The sequence below is a fragment of the Gopherus flavomarginatus genome, chromosome 25 (genome assembly GCF_025201925.1).
Source record: "Gopherus flavomarginatus isolate rGopFla2 chromosome 25, rGopFla2.mat.asm, whole genome shotgun sequence".
NCBI classification, from domain to species: domain Eukaryota; kingdom Metazoa; phylum Chordata; order Testudines; family Testudinidae; genus Gopherus; species Gopherus flavomarginatus.
Window position 1 is genome coordinate 15914263 of NC_066641.1, and position 24020 is coordinate 15938282.

At 49.9% G+C, this 24020-nt stretch overlaps 1 protein-coding gene across 1 annotated transcript; it reads left to right on the forward strand.

Annotated features, from left to right (window-relative positions):
• The first annotated feature begins 5763 nt into the window (after positions 1-5763).
• On the forward strand, positions 5764-23824 carry LOC127040793 (zinc finger protein 2-like). The gene is made up of 5 exons (XM_050935379.1): positions 5764-5802; positions 7390-7516; positions 9504-9617; positions 9962-10319; positions 23713-23824. The coding sequence occupies exons 1-5, from the start codon at positions 5779-5781 to the stop codon at positions 23822-23824; spliced, it is 735 nt and encodes a 244-aa protein (XP_050791336.1). The 5' UTR covers positions 5764-5778.
• Positions 23825-24020: the final 196 nt, after the last annotated feature.

Here is a 24020-nt window from a genome sequence, read left to right on the forward strand (position 1 = left end):
CATCACTCATTTAAAATAAAATAGTAAATGGGATTTAGTCCAAGTCCATATAAATAATCTAAATCTGCCCAAGTTTTAGTATTTAATCCCAAATCCTTTTAGCCCATCTGAAACCAAAAATCTAAAGCAAAATTTGAAACTGCAACCAATGCTTAATTTAAAACCCAAACATAAAGAAAACCTGATTTTGTTTTTCCCATACAGAAGAGAAATTGAAGCTGTACCAACACTGGAAAAACTAAGTAATTTTCTAATTCTAACTTCTTGTTTCACTCAGGAGGGAAAGTGTTTTGTAGCTCCAGTAACCGTGCTGTCACGCTAGCCTTTCTTTCACTAAATAAGGTTTTTACTAAATATGAGTTGCCCTTAAAATTGTCTAACAGAAATTCTAATTGTATCTTTGCAATAATATCCCAAGTATGCAAGTACGTCCCCTCAGAGCAGCACCACATTCCTCAACTGCTAACGCAAGTGAGTTAAGTGGTAGTCTGCTAGAATCCCAAGTTGTTTATGCATTTGTGAACCTTGGGGCCTGAAGCTGACACCAGAAAGGTAAGTGAGAAAGCTTGGAGCTCTCTGACGTCACTTGCTGGAGAGGAGAGGGAATTGAGCGAGTGATGTACTAGCTAATTTAAGTATCAACATTGTTCTCTGGTGGCAGCTTCCACTGGAGAGCAAGGGGAGTTGACTGAGCGCGGCAGTGTCTTATATGCATATTAAAAGCCAGAAGTTTGGGGCCATTGGGGTAAAATTTGAGTACGTTTTGGGGTTGGGATGCATATTTTTAGTGTCGCTTAATGGGAGCCTGCCTGGGCAGAGCCTGCCATTGACTGGGTGTGAGTCACCCTGAGCTGAAAGCCTGGTGCCCAACATGGAGAAGGAGCACTGAGCATGTCAAATCCCCAGCACTGTGTTTTTAGATGGCTTTGCAAGTAGAGTTTTGATCTGATCTTTTCTTGTGTCGTAAATGAGCTGTTGAGCCGTGTTAGTACCCATGTCCTGGGTGTGTTGGCGTGACCGCTGCTCTGGATAAGTGATGGAAGAGTGGCAGAGATGGGGTGGACAGATGGTCGGATTTGAAGAGGACAGTCCTGATTTTTAGGTGATTTTTTTTATATAGGCTCCTATTACTGCCAATTCTGTCCCAATTTTTCACACTTGTTGTCTGTTCACCCTAGTGGAGGAGCAGTTGCGGTGCCTAGCAGGGCTAGGTGGGGCTGGTTAGTGCCCACTGGGGAGTGTGAGACATGCTGCTCTGTTACGGGGGCGGAGGGGTGCTGACAGTCTGGCCACTTGAGAAGACTAGAGCTGCGGTGCTGGCCTGCCTGGCGTTTTCTGAAAGCTGATCTCCCATTGGGTCCTCGCTAAGTGATGTTTTCTCACAGCTAATCTCCCATTGGGCTGTGCCTGGGTGATGCTTTCTGAAAGCAAAGCTGGGCGCAGCCGTCAGGCCCTTGTGCAGTCAGCGCTCAGCGCAGGCCTGCGAGAAGCAGATTGAGGCCGAGTGGTGTCGATTCCGGCTGTCCGGGGTGGAGGAACGGAGACCCCCAGCAGCGGGCGCTGCCGTCCGCACTGGCGAAGCCGCAGAGCTCAGGGAGTTCACTGGTTGCACCTGCTTGTGTGCTAGTGTTTTCTGGCAGCCAATGGGCTGTCGCTAGGAGATGTTTTATGACAGAGCTGGCAGCCAATGAGCTGTCAGTGTCACTAGGTGATGGTTTCTGACCGAGCTGGCAGCCAATGGGCTGTTGCTGCCTGGGGGTGGAAATTGCTGCTGCAGGCACCTGTGGCTCAGAAACTTCTCCAAGCCCCGGGACCGTTTGCAGTCGCTGAAGGGAGGCGGGAAATCTCCAGGCTGGAGTGAAGGATCCAGTGGGCAGTGAACCCGCCAAAGGCCCATGGGCACAGCCACTGCCGCGGGGAGTTGGACCAAACTCTCTGCTTTGCGCTGGGCGCTGCCAGTGAACACGTGCAATGATTGTAGCTGCAGAATCCGCTCCCGTGGGTGAGAGCGAAGTCCCTGTAGCTGGGAGGCCAGTGGAAGCACGATTCCTGGGGTTTTCCACTGTGTAGGAGTTGGGAACTGGGCTCCGGGTTGGAGCGGTGTCGGGCTTAGGTTCGGAACTCACAGTTAGGGTTGGGAGGAGGATTGGGCACAGTTTGGGTTAAGGGGTTTAGGGTTGGGGACCAGGTTATAGGGTGAGCAATTTTTCGTTCAATATGGGTTCCGGAAGGGGTGTGTGTTAAAACTTTGTGTTGGGGGTTAGATTTTGGTGGGAGGATTTGGCCAACAGCAGCAGCATAGAAGTGTCCCAAAGACGTGGAGCGGAAGGACCCCCAGCCGCCGAATGCTCAGAGGAGGAGCGCTGCCACCTAGGGCAGCAAAAACCATGGTGCCACTCCTGACTATGGTGTAACAGTGCCATGGTGCTAGAGAGAATATGATGAGACATTTCCCACTCCTGAGACACCAGGGTCCCCACCTGTTTGCGTCGCTGGCTGCCTGGCTCAGCTGGGCCCTGGGCTGCAGCTCCAGCTGGATGTGGGTGGGGACAGGTGGGGTTTCTTAGCCTCAGTCTCTGTGCTTGGTAAGCTGCTTTGGGTAGAGGATTTGAGGAGGTTCAAGGGACCCTGCCCCCCGGCCAGAGCATTGCGTCTCAAGAAAGATGAGACCTGTGGCAGATTGTGGAGCTGGTGTTTCAGCAGCCGGGAGACCGCATGCTTGTACATCCCTGAGCAGCAGGGTGTGCATTGCATGTAGCACCAGTGTAGCTCTGCGAGGGCAGTTTCTGCTGGCTGGATGGTGCAGGAAACGGGTCCAGAGGTGACACGGCCAGCAGCCATGAGCTGAAGCTACCAACTTAGCAGTCTGTGACATTACCATCCATCCCTTCAGCCCTGTCCAACCCTTCAGCCATCCATGCATCCCCCTGTATGCCATATACATTCCTCCATCCATCCACATGCCTTACACACTCATTTCCATGTGCATCCCTCTGTCTCTCTGATTGGCCATGCAGTCCTCAGCACAATAAGACCCGGACCTTGAATAAGGCTTTTGGGTGCTGCAGTAATGGAGCTGGACGTGATAGTATGGGTGTGGGCAGCTCTAGTACCAGCCCCACTTCTTCTAAGCCCAAAATCTCTAGAACGATGGGGTGTGTGTGGAAAGACCAGCCCCCCCCGAGCTTGACAGGCAGGTCACAGCCTTCTCAGTATGGCAGTGTCACTGTTGCTCCATGAAGGAAATGCTCTGTGCATTACCCCACGTGGCCACTCAGTGTCGCTGTTGTTCCATGAAGGAAATGCTCTGTGCATTACCCCACGTGGCCACTCAGTGTCACTGTTGCTCCATGAAGGAAATCCTCTGTGCATTATCCGAAGAGGCCACACAGTGCCACTATTACTCCATGTGGGAAATGCTCTGTGCCTTAGCCCTAATGGCCACACAGTGTCACTGTTGCTCTTTAAAGAAATACTCTCTACATTATGCTGCATGACTACCCAGTGTCACTGTTGTTTCATGAAGGAAATCCTCTGTGCCTTACCCTGTGTTGCCACCCAGTGTCACTGTTGCTTCATGAGAGAAATACTATGTGCATTACCCCAAGTGACCACCGAGTGTCACTGTTGCTCCATGAAGGAAATTCTCTGTGCGTTATGCTGCGTGGTCACCCACTGTCACTCTTCCTGCATGCAGGAAATACTTTGTGCATTGCCTCTCTTGGCCACACAGTGTCACTGTTGCTCCATGAAGGAAAAGCTCTCTGCAGTACCTCTCGTGACCACAGAGTGTCACTGTTGCTCCATGAGGGAAATGCTCTGTTCATTATCTGGCGTGGCCACCCAGTGTCATTCTTGCGCTATGAGGGATATGCTCTGTGCACTACTGCGCATGGCCACCCAGTGTCACTGTTGCTACATGAAGGAAATGCTCTGTACATTACCTGGCGTGGCCACCCAGTGTCACTGTTGCTGCATGAAGGAAATGCTCTATGCATTACCCTAAGTGACCACACAGTGTCACTATTACTCCATGAGGGAAATGCTCTCTGCATTACCGGGCATGGCCACCGAGTGTCACTGTTTCTCCATGAGGGAAATGCTCTCTGCATTACCCCGTGTGACCACACAGTGTCACTCTTCATCCATGAAGGAAATGTTCTGTACATTACTCCAAGTGGCCACACAGTGCCACCATTACGCTATGTGGGATATGGTCTGTGCATTACCCTGCGTTAACATCCAGTGTCACTCTTGCTTCATGAGAGAACTGCTCTGTGCATTATCCCAAGTGGCCACACAGTGTCACTATTACTCCATGAGGGAAATGCTCTGTTAATTAGGTCTAATGGCCACACAGTGTCACTGTTGCTCCTTAAAGAAATCCTCTGTGCATCACACTGCATGGCCACACAGTGTCACTGCTGATCCATGAAGGAAATCCTCTGTGCATTACCCTGCGTTGCCACCCAGTGTCACTGTTGTTTCATGAGGGAAATGCTCTGTGCATTACCCCTTGTAGCGACACAGTTTCACTGTTGCACCATGAAGAAAATGCTCTGTGCATTACCCCGTGTGGCCAGAGTGTCAGTGTTGCTTCATGAAGGAAATCCTCTACGCATTACCCGTATGGATACCTAGTGTCACTATTACTCCAGGACGGAAATGCTCTGTGCATTTCCCCACATGGCCACCTAGTCTCAATGTTGCTTCATGAGGGAAATGCTCTCTGCATTACCGTGCATGGCCACCAAGTGTCACTATTGCTCCATGAATAAAATTCTTTGTACGATACCCCACGTGGCCACCCAGTGTCACTGTTGCTACATGAAGGAAATCCTCTGTGCATTACCTGGCGTGGCCACACAGTGTCACTGTTGATCCATGAAGGATAAGCTCTGTGCATTTCCACACATGGCCACAGAGTGTCATTGTTGCTTCATGAAGGAAATCTTCTGTGCATTACCCCATGTTGCCACCCAGTGTCACTAGTACTCCATTAGGGAAATCCTCTGTGTATTACCCCCTGTGGCCACACCGTGTCACTGTTGCTCCTTAAAGAAATACTCTCTGCATTATACTGCATAGCCACAAGGTATCACTGTTTCTCCATGAAGAGAATGCTCTGTGCATTATGCTGCATGGGCACCCAGTGTCACTGTTGATCCATGTAGGAAATTTTCTATGCATTACCCCACGTGGCCACCCAGTATCACTGTTGCTCCATTAGGGAAATGCTCTGTGCATTACCCTATGTGGCCACACAGTGTCACTATTGCTTCATGAAGGAAATGTTCTGTGCATTACCCCATGTGGCCACACAGTGTCACTGTTGCTCCATGAAGGATATTCTCTGTTCATTACCTCATGTTTCCACCCAGTGTCACTGTTGCGCCACGAAGGACATGCTCTGTGCATTACCCCATGTGGCCACACAGAGTCACTGTTGCTCCATGAGGAAATACCCTGTGTATTTCCCCGCATGGCTACACAGGTAGTGTCCCCAACACATTCCAAGAGCTCATTGGACACTTTGTGTCTGTTTGAATTCCTTTTCTAACAGGTGTCTGGGTAGTTGAAGACCCATGTCTTCCCCCCCGTCCCATTACTAATTATGTTTTGAATATTTCTCTTATTTGCATGACAGAGTCGAGAACATCCATCTGATAGGAAAGAGCCGGGGGGAATTGTGATGTGACGTGACTGTCCTGTTCTGACATGTCCCCTTCATGCCCTGACAGGCTGCAGTGTCACATCCCATCCTCCCAGGCAAGAGAGATGGCTGCCGTGGGGCCAGCTCAGGTAGGGATTATCGAGCAGTTGCTGGTGGGCTCCTGTTGGTGGCAGAAAGGCAGTAAAGCCATAGGAGGTGGGTACTTCTGGGGGTGGTTAGGAGGTGAGATGGGGCAGGAAATACCCAGGGTGGAGAAAGGGATGGGGAGAGGGCGTGACAAATGGGCTGGGATTAGTTTATGGTGAGGCCTAGATTCTAGCAACAGACCCATGGGATTTGTGGGTGGCAATTCCCTAATTTGTCAGTTGTCACGGTGTTCCCGGGTAATGCTCTGGAACTGCACCATACGAGGGCAGTCGGGACTCTGGGGGAGCCTCCTCTCTCTGAGCAGACTGTCACCAGGGCTTCAACCTTCCTGGGTCTGACCTCGAGCATTCACAGCAGCCCCTTCCGCACGGTGGCTTCCCACAGTGAGTTTGCCCAGGTGGGGTCCTGGGGAAGCCAGAGGGCCCTGCTCCCCAACTCCGCAGTGAGACGTGACTCTCAGCCAGCCAGTAAAACAGAAGGTTTATTAGACGACAAGAACACAGTCCAGACCAGAGCTTCTAGGTACAGGAAACAGGAGCCCTAAGTCAGGTCCATCATGGGAGGGTTAGGGAGCCCAGAACCCAGTTCTGGGCCTCCCTCCATTTCCCCAGCCAGCTTGAAACTGAAACTCCCTCCAGCCCCTGCTCTGGCCTTTGTCTATTTCCTGGGCCAGGAGGCCACCTGATCTCTTTGTTCTCCAACACCTTCAGTTGGCACCTTGCAGGGGAGGAGGGGCCCAGGCCATCAGTTACCAGGAGACAGGATGTTGGCCATTCTCTGTGCAGACACCATCACACTGGCCCTCTAGGGCTCTACAACAATCACACACCCTGGTCCCCACAACAAGATACTTAAGAAAGGCATAGGGGAAACTGAGGCATCCGCAAAATATTCAGAGACAACATTAAGAACATTCTCACTTTGGCACAGTGGGCCTGTTGGCGGTGGAAGGGCAGTAAAGACATAGGAGGTGGGTGCTTCTGGGGGTAGTCAGGAGGTGGGTGGGGGCAGGAAATACCCAGGGTGGAGAAAGGGAGAAGAAGAGGGTGTGACAAACCAGCTGGGATTTGTTTATGGTGGTGCCTAGATTCTAGCAACAGACCCATGGGGTTTGTGGGTGGAAATTCCCTAATTTGTCAGCCCCCCCTGGACTGGGCTGGGGAAATGTACCAGCCTCCAATGCTGGAGTCTGAACCTACTAGCCAGAGGGCAACCGCCAGTGAGGCCCGGGGAAGACACCCCATCCCATCCCATCCAAGTGCTGGCACTGGGGAGGCTGTTGGGATATCTGCCAGAGGCTCTATCACCTGTATCAGCCTCTGGCAGGTAGGTGAGTGTTGAATGTTCAGACCCCTCCCATCTCTCTCTGCTAGAAGGGGCGAGGGGCGCGCACTCCCTCTCTCTCTCTTCCCCCCTCCCCCTGATGCCTCCTGTCTGTTCTGATGGGGAGGGAGTGTGATCCTGCCTGCCTGCCTCCCAGAGCTTCCATGTGATTGGCCCTCTCCCCTGTGACCAGTGGGGTTGTCACTGGGCAGCAGGTGCAGAGTGGGGGGCTCTTTCTCTTTCAGGGGCTGGTGACTTTCGAGGAGGTGGCTGTGTATTTCACCAGGGAAGAGTGGGCTCTGCTGGACCCCGCTCAGAGAGCCCTTTACAGACATGTCATGCAGGAGAACTACAAGAACGTAACCTCGCTGGGTAAGGATTCCCATCCCCTCAGTTCTTAGAAGGGGAAATGAAGAGTTAAGGTTCACAATACACCCTCGGCGTTGCCCTGTTTCAGCGACACCCCGAGAGGCCAGTGAGACACAGACCAGCGCTCTGCCCTCCCCGCTACAGAACACTTTTGGAACAGAGCACAGGCGCAGGACAGTGCAAATGCTGACACCATCTCTTTGCTAAGGCAAAACTTGGGGTTAGGTCCGATGTAGGGAACAGAAGCTGCCTCCCCCCGGCCTGCGCTCAGATCCTGAGCCTACTGCACACAATCCATCTTGGACTTTCATAATGTCACCATCCCTTTACCCTTCCAATGAGGATTCCTTCTGAGTCCTTGCCTTCACTTACCCCTCACTGAGCCCCAGGGACCCCAGGCATGTATGGCACCAGCCTGCTGACAAACCTTGTGGCAAGAACACACCCTTGTGCGCCTTTATTGATGCTGCCTGCACCACTCTGCACTGAAATGAGGAATACCTGTTCCTTCCAGTTTCACGTGCACCTCTCTCGGTGTCACAGTTCTGCCAAGCTAGTCCCTCCACTGTTCATGTAAAGCTACAGCTGGCACAGTGCACGCTGCTGGAGTGCCTGCAAATAAATTCTGGTGTTCACATCTGAGGGACACAACGCACAATGGCATGTGCTAAGTCCTTCCTTCTGTCAATCAAGACATTTTAAGGCCAAGGGAGACTATTTGGTCATCTAGTCTGACCTCCTGTGTAATACGGGCCAAGAGAGGTTGTGGGATCCTGGTCACTGGAGGTTTTGAAGAAGAGGTTAAACCGATGGTCTGTGTATACTTGGTCCTGCCTCACGGCTGGAGGATGGACTAACTGACACCTTGAGGTCCTTTTACCCCATGTGTTTCTGTTATTTTATGATTCATGCTCCTAGCCCTTCACTTTGACCTTGTCTCCCTCTGGAGAATGGGGGCTTTATTTAGTAGGTTTTTTAATGAAAAATAAGCTTGGGTCAGCTTCCCTCTCAATGTGCTTTGTTACTGACTGGGTGTGAAGGAGTGAATTCCTCTCCTGGGATGGAGGTGTAATTCCTGTTGAAGTAGCATAGACCTGTCTCCATTTACATGGAAACACAATCGAGAACTGTCCGCGTATGAATGCAGCACACTGGACAATGCAAAGCCTCTCTCATGTGGCTGTAAATACCTACTGGCTGCAGCACCCCAGAAGAGACGGTGTTTATAAAGAGTCTGAAATCATTGAGACTCGCTGAGGTGCCATCATGACACACAAGGGTGCTGCCTCCGAAATGCCCTGTCTCAGAGTGGTGGAGCTGTGGGGAACACCCTTCCAAACAGCAAAGCCTCGTAAGTAGCACGTATTGGGATGTTTGCGCTGCCTTTGGGAGAGACCCTCCCAGTCTGGGTCCCCAGACTGGCCTTGGTGGTCTGTATGTAACTGCAAATATGTTGTAGATTGAGCTGGAGCTCAGTCTCTTAAGCCTGAGCTGCAGTGTTTACACCAGCGGTATGTGTACCCCTGGGGTACTCAGAGGTCTTCCAGAGTTGCTACAGCAAAATCACTAGCCAAGTCAGTACAGAGTAAAATTTCATACAATGACTTGTTTATACTGATCTATATAATATACATTGAAATGTAAGTACAATATTTATATTCCAATTATTTAGTTTATAATGATATGGTAAAAATGAGCAAGTCAGCAATTCATGGTGTGCAGTGACACTTTTGTATTTTATGTCTGATTTTGTAAGCAAGTAGTTTTTAAATGAGATGTAACTCGGAGGTACGCAAGACAAATCAGACCCCTGAAAGGGGCACAGTAGTGTGGAAAGCCACTGGTCTACACAACTATTTTTAACGTGCTAGCACCTACAGTGGAGCACCCATAGGGAGACACATCTCAAGAACCATTGTTACTGCACAAGTTGAGTAACTTCTTCTTTTGCATGTTATCTGATCTCACTGGTTTTCTTTGCCCTGAGCAGTGTTCCCACTTTTCAAACCTGATGTCATCTCCCAGCTGGAACAAGAGGAAGAGCCGTGGGCCCCAGATTTCCAGGGCTCAGAGGAAAGAGAGATCCTGAGAGGCAGCTGCATGAGTGAGGGATCATTAAACCTACTCAGCTGTTGAAGGAAACAGCTGGGATTCCCAGCAAAGACCTTGTGAGGTTTCTGGGTTCAGGGTGGTCCTTAGCAGGTGTCCTATCCTCAAGGCAGATACTGTTCCTGGCTTCCTACCCATCCTAACTCCTGGCAGTAGTTCTCTCCCCAGACTTCCTTCTCTCTGAGTGTTTCAGTGGGAACTAGATGCAGAATTGATCCTCTCCTCTCTCACTGTTGGAGAAAAATCAGGGACTGAATTTCCCCATCTCCAGCTACTGTCTTGGCTTGTCCCCCCTTTTCCCTTTCGGTTTCTGAGGTATTCCTTTCTCTGTCCCAGCAGGTGAGGGGATGGTGAGAGAGACTGTGGAGCAGATGCCTCAGCAGGAAGAGGAGCAACTGGAAGCACGTGGGGCGTTGTTGCAAAGATGCAAAGGGAGTGTGTCCAGGAGTTGCGAGCAGGGAAAAGGCTCTCAGGGGCAGCACAGGCCAGATAAGCGTCAGGGGAACCAGCCAGTGCAGAAAGTTGGAATATCTGTTCACTATCGGGAAACTCACAAAGGCCTCAAGGAAGCCACAGCCTGGCAGAGAATCCTTACGGGAGAGAGAAATAACACGGGCTTTGAGAGTGGGAAAAAGTTCAGGAGGTGCTCACACCATCAGAGAATCCACACTGGAGTGAGACCCTATGGATGCTGTGAGTGCAGCACTGAGCGCTCAACTCTTATTCGCCATCAGAGGATTCACACAGGGGAGAAACCCCATGAATGCTGTGAGTGCGGGAAAACCTTCGCTCAGCGCTCACACCTTATTTGCCATCAGAAGATGCACATGGGGGAGAAACCCCATGGATGCTGTGAGTGCGGGAAAACCTTCACTCGGAGTTCAGGCCTTATTCGCCATCAGAGGATCCACACAAGGGAGAAACCCTATGGATGCTGTGAGTGCGGGAAAACTTTTACTGAGAACTCGCACCTTATTTGCCATCAGAGAATCCATAGAGGGCAGCACCTCTATGGATGCTGCGACTGTGGGAAAACCTTCACTCAGCATTCAAATCTCATTGCGCATCAGAGGAGTCACACAAGGGAGAAACCCTATAAATGGTATGAGTGTGGGAAAACCTTCTCTTGGCACTCAGCCCTTATAAAACATTGGAGGATCCACACAGGTGAGAAACCCTACAACTGCCGTGAGTGCGGGAAAACCTTCATTGAGAGCTCACACCTTACTTGCCATCAGAGAATCCACACAGGGGAGAAACCCTATGGATGCTGCGAGTGTGGGAAAACCTTCGCTCGGAAATCTGGCCTTATTACACATCAGAGGATCCACACAGGGGAGAAACCCTATGAATGCCATGAGTGCGGGAAAACCTTCCATCACAGCTTTTCTCTTATGTATCACCAGAGAAGGTGCAAGGGAGATAAACACCATGAAAATCTTGTCTAGGACTCAGGAAAGATTTTTTTCCCCCCTTTTCCTAATTCCAAAGTAGTGAACTTTAAGGCAGCATTTGTGGCATCTCAGCTCCCTCGCCACTGGACACAACCTCCATCACTTTTCCTAGTCTAACCAATTTTGGAGCATCACGTTTATACTTTTCCTCCCACTGCAGTGATTGTTAGTCACCAGGTTCCCCCATTAGGGACAGATTGCCTCGTTCCCAGATTGCACTGGGTTCTGCTGAATAGCAGTTGTGTCTTGTACTCTTTTTCCTCAATGTAAATATAACAGAGAAGGTGTGGGGATAGAGGGTGTGATAAAGTGGGGATTTTCCCTTGTTATGTTGTATGTGAACCTATGTGAGTTTTACATGAATACTGTGTGTGCCTCAGTTTCCCTGTGTGCTGCACCAATACCTCGGTGGTGGGAATAAGGGTGTGTGACTGTGACGAAGTGGGAATGTTCTCAATGTTTTCTTTGAATACACAGCAGGGAGTGGGGAGTATTGGCCTGGGAAGGTAGCAGGGGAGGTTTATTGGGACTGGCTGCATTGGGGATGGGAGACTTTCCTTGAGGGAAGCTATCTGAGCATGTAACATGAGAACCCAGGAGGGAGGTTGGAGCCAGGTGACACCTGTGCCCGAGAAACTGGACAGAGGCTGGGTGAGAGGCTGGAGGGAGGTTCAGTTTGGAGATGGCTGGGGAAATGGAGCGAAACCAGACGAGGCTCTGGTCTTCCTGCCTCCCCAGAATGGACCCGGCCGAGGGGTCCCATTCTCTGTACCTACAAGCTCTGTTTTAGACCATGCTCCTGTAATCTAATAAACCTCTGTTTTACTGTCTGGCTGAGAGTCACGTCTGACTGCGAAATTGGTGTGCAGGACCCTGTGGCTTCCCCAGGACCCCACCTGTGCGGGGCTTGCTGTGGGAAGTGTACGGTGGGGCAGCGGATGCTGAATGCTCTGGAGTCATACCCAGGAAGGTGGAAGCTGCATAAGCTTCTTGCCCTGGAGACAGTCTGCTCAGAGAGAGGAGGCTTCCCTAGAGTCCTGACCGGTTTCGTAGGGAGCAGTTCCAGAGCATCACCTGGTGGCTGCATGACACCCGCTAGAATTTATCTTCTCTACTTTCTACAGTTCCACCATTCAATGTGTCCTATCATTCAGGGTTCTCAGCCCTCTGTTTGTGGTTCACAATTTGTTTTCTTTGCTCCTAAACAGTAATTTAGGGCCTGAGATGAAAGTGTCACAGACCTGGATGGACCTCAAATACAGTGAGATCATTTGGAGTTGAAATCCCAGTTTGCCAACGGTTGGCAAAGCCTGTTGTAGGACTTTACCTACTGATATGGGATTGTTTGCAGATGGAGAGGCTGGCTGGTTGGTTTTGTTTTGTTTTTTTTCCATTACCACGATGCTAGAACTTGTGTAAATAATATGACTTGATACTAATGAGAGCAGGAGGTTTGAACGGCTCAGAGGAGAATGCAATGGGAGAATCTCTTGTCCTGATTCTGAGTCGTCATATTTAACCTGCTCTGGAATTTCTAGTTCTATGAAACTGGCTGTATCTTGTGTGATGTGGGTTTTTTCCCTCTTAAAGGACATTGGGTCACATAAGCAGATATTAATTTTATTTGCCAAAGTGTGGCTCAGGTTTATTGGGGACTTTGAGAAAATGCCCATTTACTGAAATAGTCATTTCTTATTTTGTTTGCTTTTTCTCTGCTCCCTCCATGACAACATGGAGAAACTTCAAATTCAGTTCAGTCACCAGGAGAGACCACTCCAAGGTCTTGGACATACTAACTGTTGTTAAATCTCCAGTCGGAAATGGGGTGGGGGCTAGTTCATCAAGTTGTGCAACTAATTGAAGTGACTGCACTCAATCACGCTGTTGCTCAGTTGTTTTAGGTCCGTATTGTCTCTGATGATCCAGGAAGAGAATTGCACAGTAAGTAACTAAGAACTGGGCAAAAGGGTCATGGATTTGTTTCCTGAGGGGGTTGTGAAAGAGGCTTTTGTGCCAGGGAGGAGGATGTAACCCTTAACCTTCTACAGAGGGGGAAACAAGCACAGTCGAGGCGGAACAGTCACAGCAGGTGAAGGACCTAAATCCACACCGTGTAGAGGTCAAGCATAGGAGTTTATTACACACAGCACTGACGGAGTGTGACCTGGCTTATTAGGCTCAGAGATACTATCAGTTAATTGATTACAATAGAATATATGGATTTTCCATGGATGGGGGAAAGTGACGGGATAGGCAGTTCCACACCCCGGCATAGGTTTTGCAGCAAGACGATAGCACATTAGCCAATGGCTAACAGGTTACATAATGTCTCCACCCATGGTCTCAAGTTAGCAAGTTAACATTTAATTAATACTTTGATGAAATGTTAGTATAAAATATATATGTTGAATTCTGATTTGGGGTCCATAGGAACGGAGCAACTCCTTTGATTGTCCAACAAGTACATTCCTAGGGGTTAAAGCAAAGAAACAGTGAAAGTATATGACAATACAGACTGTCCCCTTTGTGTTTTAAGGCAGGGCATTGGTCCCTGGGAAGGGAGGTGGAAGGTTGCCATATCTTACACTGACATGTACCAACTTTTCATAAACTCAAGGTTGGATCTGTGGGAAGAACGTTCCCTACAGAAGAGACTGACACGATAGGAACAGGGATCCTTTGTTCAATTTGCAACTTTGATTAAGATGCAGTTCTTTAGTTCTTAGCTCCAGCACTTGGCAATTTGCTGAGCAGGCCTATTTTAGCAAAACATGATGATCTGTTTACCCCAGCTTTCTCTTAGCTAATCATTATTTGGAATTTAGGCCTCTGGTTTCCAGACCAAACTCTGGACTTTGGGTCTGGAAAAGTGCTGGCACAATCCATATACCAGGTTGTTATATAAAATGCACATGGTTTTTAACCCTTCACCAGGGAACAATACAGAAAATTGTAACTACATATAAAGCTGAGTTCTTCAGTATCTCAGTCACGCGTATCACGCGGGCAGCCTACTCTAAGGAGTAAGGATGTATTGGGATAGGCTGGTATGGTTTTTTTTAAATGAAAATGTGCGGTGGTGAACTGTGCATTCTAGCAGCTCTAACTCCAAAGAACGTTTGTCTAACAGTGCCCCTTCATCTCTGTAATAATGTATAGAAAGATGCGTTTCTCCATTTGTACTGTCTCAACAGGCATTTTTTACATCACAAACTACTAAATGTGTGGGAAGAGGGGGCAGGCTACTGCGCATGTACTATGCTGGAGGGGAGCGATCCCAGGATTTTTGCAGGTACTCTCTTGCCCCAGGTCTGCATTGCGATGTCACAGCAGGGGCCAGGCGCTTAGCCGGTGGTGGGATTGAGGAGAAGGTGAGGGACGGAGGATCTCTTTCCTCCATGGCTGATTGGCCTTTGTGGGTGGCGGGGAAGACGGAGGGTCTTGTGCTTTCTCCCCCTGTGGAGGGAGGAGGCAGAACCTCGGAGTTGCCAGTGCGGGGTGAGAAACAAGCTGGGACCTGCCCTCAGTATGTCCAACAGCGAGTGTCAGAGGGAGCGTCGCTGACCGATGCTGCCAGGGGAGCAGCCAAATGTGCAGTGAGGGGGACGGGTGACCCCTGCCGGGACTGGGGATAGTAGGTTACGGGGGTTTCCTCAGCCATTCCCCCCCTAAGCTTTGCTTCCCCTCCCTGGTTTCTGTGCCTCAATTTCCTCCCCTGAAACCACTTCAGCCCCTGCTCCCCTTCCCCAGGCCCTCACCCCTCTCCCCTAAATCAAGCCCCCTAACCCCGCCCCCAGGGGCATGTGCCCCCCATCCCAAATCCCCTCATTTCCCTGTATCCCCTTGACCCCTGCTGCCCCAGCTCCTCCCCCAACCCCTCACCTACCCCTTCCTCCTCCTCCTCCTCCTCCCAAATCCCTTCATCTCCCCGTATCCGCTTCACCCCTCCTGCCCCAGCTCTTCCCCCAGCCCTCACCTGCCCCCTTCACTCCTCCCAAATCCCCTCATCTCCCTGTATCCCCTTCACTCGTCCCCCACCCCTCACCTACCCCTTCCTCCTCCCAAATCCCCTCATCTCCCTGTATCCCCTTCACTCCTCCTGCCCCAGCTCCTCCCCCATCCCTCACCTGCCCCCTTCCTCCTCCTCCCAAATCCCCTCATCCCCGTATTCCCTTCACCCCTCCTGCCCCAGCTCCTCCCCCATCCCTCACCTGCCCCCTTCCTCCTCCTCCCAAATCCCCTCATCTCTCTGTATCCCTTTCACTCCTCTTGCCCCAGCTCCTCCCCATCCCTCACCTGCCCTCCACCCTCCTCCTCCCAAATCTCCTCCTCTCCCTGTATCCCCTTCATGGGTGTGATTGTGGTGTGATTCAGGTGTAATGGGGTGTGAAAGGGATGTGATTAGGGTGTGATTCGGGAGTGAGGAAGAGTCATTGCGGCGATGGGATGTGATTGGGGTTTGATCCCCATGTCCCCACTTCACCCTCTCTCCCCCCCCCCCCCCATTACCACGGGCCCAGATAAGGCCTGCCCGGGGCAGAGGGGGAGGGGGAGCAAGAGTGAGGAGTCGCGCCGCAGGGGCTTGTGGGAGACGTGCTGCCACCGCGGCGTGACAGGAGGGGGCGGGCCCGGGGCCGGAAACGGGAGTGGTGGGAAGAGGAAGTGACGTCACCAACCAGTATAACAACCGTGAAGCACTCAGGGCTCCTAATTTCCTCCACCCCCCCCCGCGTCTCCCCTTGTCCCTCCAACCCCCCTTAAACCTCCTACTTCAGCCAGGGGCCCATCAGCCCCCCTTCTCCCTCAACCCACCCCCAGGCTCCTCACCCCTCCCGGTCCTAGGCCTCCACCCCCCCTTCTCCTTCCTCCACCCCCCCGGGGGCTCCCCTTCTCCCTCCAACCCCCCTTAAACCTCCTACCTTCAGCCAGGGGCCCCTCAGCCCCTCTTCTCCTTCCTCCAACCCACCCCCGGGCTCCTCACCCCCCCCCCCGTCCTAGGCCTCCACACCCCCTTCTCCTTCCTCCAACCCACCCGCAGGCTCCTCACCCCTCCCGGTCCTAGGCCTCCACCCCCCCTTCTCCTTCCTCCACCCCCCCGGGGGCTCCCCTTCTCCCTCCAACCCCCCTTAAACCTCCTACCTTCAGCCAGGGGCCCCTCAGCCCCTCTTCTCCTTCCTCCAACCCACCCCCGGGCTCCTCACCCCCCCCCGGTCCTAGGCCTCCACACCCCCTTCTCCTTCCTCCAACCCACCCCCGGGCTTCTCACCCCCCCCCCCGGTCCTAGGCCTCTACCCCCCCTTCTCCTCCCTCAACCCACCCCCAGGCTCCTCACCCCCCCTGGTTCTGGGCCTCCAGGCCCCCCATTTCCTCCCTCCAACCCACCCCCGGGCTCCTCACCCCCCCTTCTCCTCCCTCCAACCACCCCCTCGGGTCTCCCCTTCTCCCTCCAACCCCCCTTAAACCTCCTACCTTCAGCCAGGGGCCCCTCAGCCCCCCTTCTCCTCCCTCAACCCACCCCCAGGCTCCTCACCCCCCCAGGTCCTAGGCCTCCAACCCACCGCCAGGCTCCTCATCCCCCCTGGTCCTAGACCTCTACCCCCCCTTCTCCTCCCTCAACCCACCCCCAGGCTCCTCACCCCCCCCCAGGTCCTAGGCCTCCTTCCTTCAACCGCTCCCTCGGGTCTCCCCTTCTCCCTCCAACCCCCCCCTTAAACCTACCTTCAGCCAGGGGCCCCTCAGCCCCCTTCCCCCAACCCACCCCCAGGCTCCTCACCCCCCCCCGGTCCTAGGCCTCCACCCCCCCCTTCTCCTTCCTCCAACCCACCCCCAGGCTCCTCATCCCCTCGGTTCTGGGCCTCCAGGCCCACCCTTCTCCTCCCTTCAACCCCCCCGGGCTCCTCAGTCCCCCCCCTTAAACCTCCTCCCCTCAGCTACGGGCTCCTCCCCTTTCTCCTCCCTCAGCCCCCCTTAGTCCACCCTCCAACCCCCACACTGATGTGTCCCTCAGCCCCCCTTTCTCCTTCCACCCCCCCGGGCCCCTCAGCCCCCCCTGGTCCCGGGCCTCCAGCCCCTCTTCTCCCTCCAACCCCCTCCCCCATGGACCCTTCAGTCCCTTTCTTCTCCTCCCTCCAACCCCTGCCCCGGTCGTGGGCCCTTCATGCCCCCTCCTTCTCCTTCCAGCCCCCTCAGTCGTGGGCCACTGACCCCACCCTCCAACCTCCTCAGTCATGGGCTCCTCAGCCCCCTTTTCTCCTTCCTCTAAACCCCCCCCTGTTCTTGGGCCCCTCAGCCACCCCTTCTCTTTCCACCCCCCCCCCAGTCGAGCCACTGACCCCACCCTCCTCCCTCCAACCCCCTCAGTCGTGGGCCCCTCAGCCTCCCCCTTTCTCCATCCAACCCCCCCAGCCCATCTCTCCAATCATTGGGCTCCTCAGCCCCCGTTTTGCTTTCCTCCACTCCCCGAACCGACCCCAATCTGCCCCGTCATCCCTATTCTTCTCCCATCTAGTCCTCTTTCTGTGGGGCCCCTCAGCCCCCATTTCTCTCCAACACCCACCCAGCTCACCACAACCTGCACCCCAGCCCATTCCTCCTCCCGTAGGGACTGCTCAGCACCCCCAGTTCATCCCCCTTTTCTCCTCCCTTGAACACTCCTCAATCTCCACCCCCAGTTCCTAACTTCCCCCCCAGTCCCTCTCTCCATCTATGCGGCCCCTGAGCGCCTCTCTCTCCTTCTTCCCCAACCCCCTCCCCCAGTCCACTTCAACCATTTCTCCTCAACCTTGGGACCCTCATCATCTCCTTCAGTGCATTCCAGCCTGCCCCACAGTGAGACCCATTCAACCTCCTCCAACCTGCTCCCAAGGCTTGCCAGCTCTCCGCTCACCTCACTCAACCTGCCACCTGCACATGCACTCGTGGCCCAGCCGTCGTTCAGTCTGCACGTTCCCTCGGATGACTGATAGATTTATCATCTCATTATTGTTTAGTCCAGGGGTCAGCAACCTTTCAGAAGTGCTGTGCCGAGTCATCATTTATTCACTCTAAGGTTTTGTGTGCCAGTAATACATTTTAACGGTTTTAGAAGGTCTCTTTCTATCAGTCTATATTATATAACTAAACTATTGTATGTAAACAAGGTTTTCAAAATGTTTAAGCGTCATTTAAAATGAAATTAAAATGTTGATCTTACGCCACAGCCTGCTCAGCCCACTGCCAGCCTGGGGTTCTGTTCACCTAGGTGGGCAGCAGGCTGAGCAGGGCCTGCGGCCAGGACCCCAGACCTGGGGGGCGTTCAGGGGTCAGGGCTGGGGTGTAGGGCAGAATGCTGAGTGTGTGGGAGGGTCAGGGCAGAGATATGGGGGGTGTAGGACAGAAGGCTGTGTGTGTGTGGGGGGGGTCAGGGCAGAGGGCTGGGGTGCTCGGCTCGTGGAGGTGCTCCCAGCCCCCTGCCCTGAGCAGCTCATGGCAGGGGGCTGGAAGGGATGTGCCCGCTTCCACCTCCTTCCCCAAGACTCCATCTCTACCTCTCTCTGTCTCCTCTAAGGAGCTGTGCACATGCTGCTGCTCTTCCCCCTGCCCCTCACAAGGGCCATCAGATGATTGGCGCAGGGAGGGAGAGGGGGCGGGGCAGGAAAGCACCATGCTGGGGGAAGAAGAGGGGGAGGGGGAAGCTTGGCTGCTGCAGGACCAAGCTTCTGCCTCCTGCCCCCACAGGGGAGAACGGTGGGGGGGGGACTGAGTTAGGCTAGGGGCTGGGACTGTGGCAGGCAGCTGCTTGCTGCTCAAAATCGGCTTGCGTGCCATAGGTTGTCAACCCCTGGTTTAGTCCCTTATGGTGGGCCTGGGAATGTTGGGCCTGGGACTGTGACTGAGGAATGTAGCGTTATGACTGAGCATTAGGGGCCCTCCCAAATAATATCTATGAATAATGTGGATATGGCACATATATGTTTGTAGTGTATACAGGCATATATGTGTGATGTGCGTGTATACATAGAAAAGCAATTTATATCCAAGCATAACAATTCTTTCCCAATTTGTTGTTGTAGTTTGGCCCTGATACTGCAGATAGCAACCCACTTTTATTAGGGCAATGACACTTGCCATTTGGTTCGGTATTAATAGTAGGCTGAGTGTTTTGAAATACTGGGGGAGGGATTGTGATAATGTAGGTGAGAAGTAAAACAGAAATTTGGAGTAGTGACACTACCACTGAGGCCTGTTATATATAACTATCTTGTGATTGGTTACTACACAGCACTGCCCATGCAGGTTATAAATGACCCCTCCTGCTTGTTGTCACCCTCCAGAAAGCTTCACTGGGCAGGAAACGGGAGCAGAGCTTCTCTGCTCCATTGCTCAAACTGCTCTGTGCTACACCAGGAGCTGATGTAGATCCAGTTGCTTCGTACGGCTGCTGTCTCCCAGATAAATTGGTTACTGTCCATTCAGTAGGTTATCAAATATTGTTGTCAGGATTTAATATTGGTAGCCAGACACTGAACAAGATTGTTTTGAATAATGTGTGCCTCAGTTTAGGATGTCGTGTCACTGACCCAAATTATGACTCGTACTAACAGGCAATTTGTTCACCCAATTTGCAATTACTATGTAACTTTTGTTTGTTTACCAGTTTGTTTCTTCCTTGCCTTCATGATGTTTGCTGCTGTTTGTTTAAGTTTTAGCTGTGTGTTGGCTAAACAGTTTAGCAAGGTAAACTGCTTGTAATGTTGTAAAGCAATAATACACAGTACAATGATAATACAGTAATACAGCAACAATACAGTTTTTACACGGTAACCAAGTTGAAATTAAATGACGGTTTATCCTGGTCCAGCTAATGGTTTTTAGCTGATTGTTAACTTAATGGTCCATATATGGCAGGTAGAGGTGTATTTGACCAGTCTCTTATTTATAAAGCACTTCATTTTTCTTTTCTTGATGCTTTGGGGGTTTCTTCACTGTATACTGATATCCGTTGGTTTCTTCAGGGTGTGATATTTTCTGGTGGCTTTGGTCTGTGGGATGCAACTTAAACTTTTTACTATGTTCACTAACAAGTTTGTTTTTCCTTTTTTGTTTTCAGTAACCCAAACTTACTACATTGTAAACAAACTGAGTTAAACTGTGTATTAAGAACAATGTAATAGGGACCGAGTCTTTTATAATGCAAGGTGTACTTTTGCAATTGTTGTCTAGACATTCATTTTCCTTTGAGGTGCATTACTAATATTTCATAGTAAATGTAATGCTTAATGGCTAAAATAAATGCTCACAACCTTCCACGAGAAGGTTTGTCGCTTTCACTTGCTGAACACTTTGTTTTCAGGAAAAGAGTTAGTAACATCATTTTAACAAGTTTTTTAGAGTTAATTTGCTTGTGATACCAACTTCACTTTTGTTAATTGTTTAGAAGCACAAACTTTAACAACTACTACTTCCCATTAACATACCATAACAAAAGAAAAGCGTATCAAATTAAACCAAAATAAATTTTAAATACAGATTCATGCAAATACTTTGAAGGTATTAATCTTTGATGCTTTGTGTTTGGGAGTCAAAAGCGGAAGCTTGTTGAAAACGTGGAGACCTGTTGACATTGTTTGGTTAGCTTTATTCATAAATTTTTTGCTATCACATTCTTATAGCTATATTTAAAAGTACAAACAAGTTTATAAAAAGGCCAAACAAGAAATTAAGGTAAAGATAATATTAACAAAATGTCAATGTTGAGGTTTCCCCTTATCTTTTTTCTTTGAATAACAATAAAACATACTTAAAAACCAAAAGTGTTTTCAAAAGGAGAATCCTTTTTGTTTGCGATTGCATTATTTCTTGAGGCATAAATATATGTACATATATTTGTAACTGAAGCCTTTTTGAACTTTGCATAAAAAATTGGTGTTAATAATATTATGATTATACTACAACCATGATTTTAAAATAGTGTGGTACCACATATACATATATTTTTAAAAAAGGGATTAAATTGAATTTTGTTGCAACAAAATAAAAATAATAAAAAATAGTCACATGACATACAACATAAGACAACACACGTGACATATAGGACAAACTTATAATTAAAAACAAATGGCACCAGAATTCTATTCATAACTATACAAAATTAGGTAAACAAAAATAAAAATGGTTAAACATTTGAGTAAACAAATTATTACCTTATTTAAAACTTGTAATATAAATTGATAAAAAGATATTAATATATGGCAAATGTATTGTATTAATTTGGTAGCAAGGAATTTTGCATTACTTTATATTTAACATTATTTTAAAACTCTGCTATATTAGTGCATGGGGTTAGGATTAGAAGCAGAGTCTGCATTTCTGTTGCTTGCCAACTATATCTTCAAGAAAGGTAGGAATAATTCCAGCGGTTGCATTCCTGAAGGGTTAAAATAATAAATTCACTGGGTTTATTTAAAGTAAAGGTTTTACCTTGTTTTCTTTTTGTTTTGTTCTTTTTTTAGTAGCTTCATCCTTTGGAGGCTTCTGTAAAAAGTACAACTTTTAAAACCAAGAGCTGAAGTGAGGAGAGGCGGGAGAAGGGGGGGGTTGGAGAGCAACCTAGGAAGGTAGTGAGACCTGAGCCAAGAGAGATTAACGCCATCAAGGTACTTGAAAGTACAGGCAGCAGTGCATTTAGCAAAGTGAGGAGGCACATAAAGGAAAAAACGTAACTCGTATGTACACAATTTGAGAAGTTCTATTATTAAATATGAGCGCAGAGTGTGGTTCTGTGGGTCAAAGCATTTGGGAACCGACACTGTAGGGAACTGCACCCCGATTTTTATTCTGGCTTTGAGAGGAGAGTTGGAGTAGTTACCTGCTCTTGTAAAATCGAATTTGTTACCCCAGTGTCTGTTGCTTTTGTGTGCGTGCCAGATGGATGGTGGGAGTGCCCTTTTTTTGCTGCAGTTAACTGTTTTTGGGCAACTCCATGTGTTGATGCGTCAATTCTAGGTGTTAATCCACTTAATTTTGGGTATTTTACTGTGAATTTCTTTTTTATTCACTCCTCTGTGGTCGAGTCGCAGCTCCTAGCTCCTAATGTGCTCTGTGAACTGTTCCATATTTTCCTTCATCTGATTTACCAGTTCAGTGAGAGTATTGTGTGCTACTCTTTCCTGCCATGCACTTGCTCGTCCCGTTCTGACAGGCACCAGCTTCGGTCTCAGTTTAACCGGAACCTGGCTGTTTTCATAAGGTGGTGATTGCAATGCAGTGGACCCCATTTCATCTTTTCATTTTGCTAGGGCCCCCTTTTTCCCTTTCTGTCCCCATTCTTCAGGCACAGGGGAGCTACCTGAAGCCTCCTCTTCACCACCAGTATTTATAACGGGACGGCACATGTATTTTTTGTAGGTTGCTTGCAGCTGTTTGCAATGTTTTATTTTCCTGCTATATTTGCTCGAGCCTATCGTGACTCTGGGCCACCTGTTACCCTGCTAAAAGAGCTTGGGATTTCCAGTGCTTGACTGCCCGGGTTGCCTCTTCTACGTTCCCTGTTTTTTCCATTACTGGTCGGGCCAGTATGGTGGCGTGCTGTTTGAGCCATCTATCCGCCATAGATGTTAGTTGCAAAATTCTTGATTTTTTTACTTTTATTATTTTTTAGAGCCTCGGTTTCTACTGTTGCTCTTGTCAAGGTTCCTTCCCCACTCTGAACTTTAGGTTACAGATGTGGGGACCTGCATGAGAACCCCTAAGCTTAATTACCAGCGTAGATTTGGTTGCTGACAGTTTGGTTACACAGAGCCACCTGAAGGCTCAGCGTGGGGCATGGTCTTTCTCTCTTTTATTATAGTTCTTATCTGCTATTTTGTTCACTGCAGCAGGGCAGTGAAAGCCAGGAGAATGGGAAAAGATTTTAAAACAGTTTAAATTTTGTAAAGCATTGTGTTACCTTAAGGGTTAAATGCTCAATACCAAAGTTAAACAACACTAGTTACCTGTGTCTGGCAAACATGTTGTTTGGTTTTGCAACTTTGAATGGAAGATTTCAAATGGATTGTAGTGTTAGTATTTAACACCACATCAATTCATTTACCCCGAGTGGCCACCAAGAGTCACTGTTGCTCCAGGAGAGAAATGTTCTGTGCATTTCCCCAAATGGCTGCCCAGTGTCACTGCTGCTGCTTAAGGAATTGCTGTGTGAGTACCGCAGGTGGCAACACATTATCACTGTTCATCCATGAGGGAAATGCTTTGTGCATTAACCCGAGTGGCCATCGGTTGTCACTGTTTCTCCTTGAGGGAAACGCTCTGTTCATTACCTGGATTGGCCACTCAGTGTCACTTTTGCTCCATGGGGATAATACTTTGTGCGTTACTCCGAGTGGCCACCCAGTATCACTCCTGCTCCATTACGGAAATATTCTGTGTAATTGCACTCAGTGGCCACCTAGTGTCCCTGTTGCTCCCTAAGGGAAATGCTTTGGTATTACCCGGATGGGGCATCTGGTGTCACTGTTGCTCCACGAGAAATTATCACTCAGTCTCTGTTCAAGGGGTGGGGTGATGTGGATGGGATGGGAGAGGGAGGTAGGGATGGGGGTGAGATTTCACGCACCAACAGAGCTCTGTGTACTGATGGCTCATGCTTGGCTTTTACAGTTGTTCTTACAGAGGAAACGTCCAGGAGCCCCAGCCAGAGGAGAAACTGGCAGACGTGGACCTGAGCAGCTTGGACGTCCTCCTAAGCAGACATGAACAGTCCTCAGGTTGAAGAAGTAGGAGAGGACGAAAATCATGCAGGGTAGTGGATAGTGGAGCAGTTTCTGTCGGTGTTAACTCCATCTCTGTTAATCGAGTGGGGCTCTTGTAGATGGAATGGGAGTGGGAGGCAGGGATGAGGGCATTAATAGAGCTCTGCATAGTGATAGTTCTTGCTTGGCTTTATTAGTTTGCAGAGGAATTGTCCA

Coding starts and splice junctions, on each gene's coding strand:
- LOC127040793 (XM_050935379.1), top strand. CDS start 5,779: ATGGCTGCCGTGGGGCCAGCTCAG. Junction 5,803..7,389: donor CTGCCGTGGGGCCAGCTCAG/GTAGGGATTATC, acceptor TTTCTCTTTCAG/GGGCTGGTGACTTTCGAGGA. Junction 9,618..9,961: donor CCTGAGAGGCAGCTGCATGA/GTGAGGGATCAT, acceptor CTGTCCCAGCAG/GTGAGGGGATGGTGAGAGAG.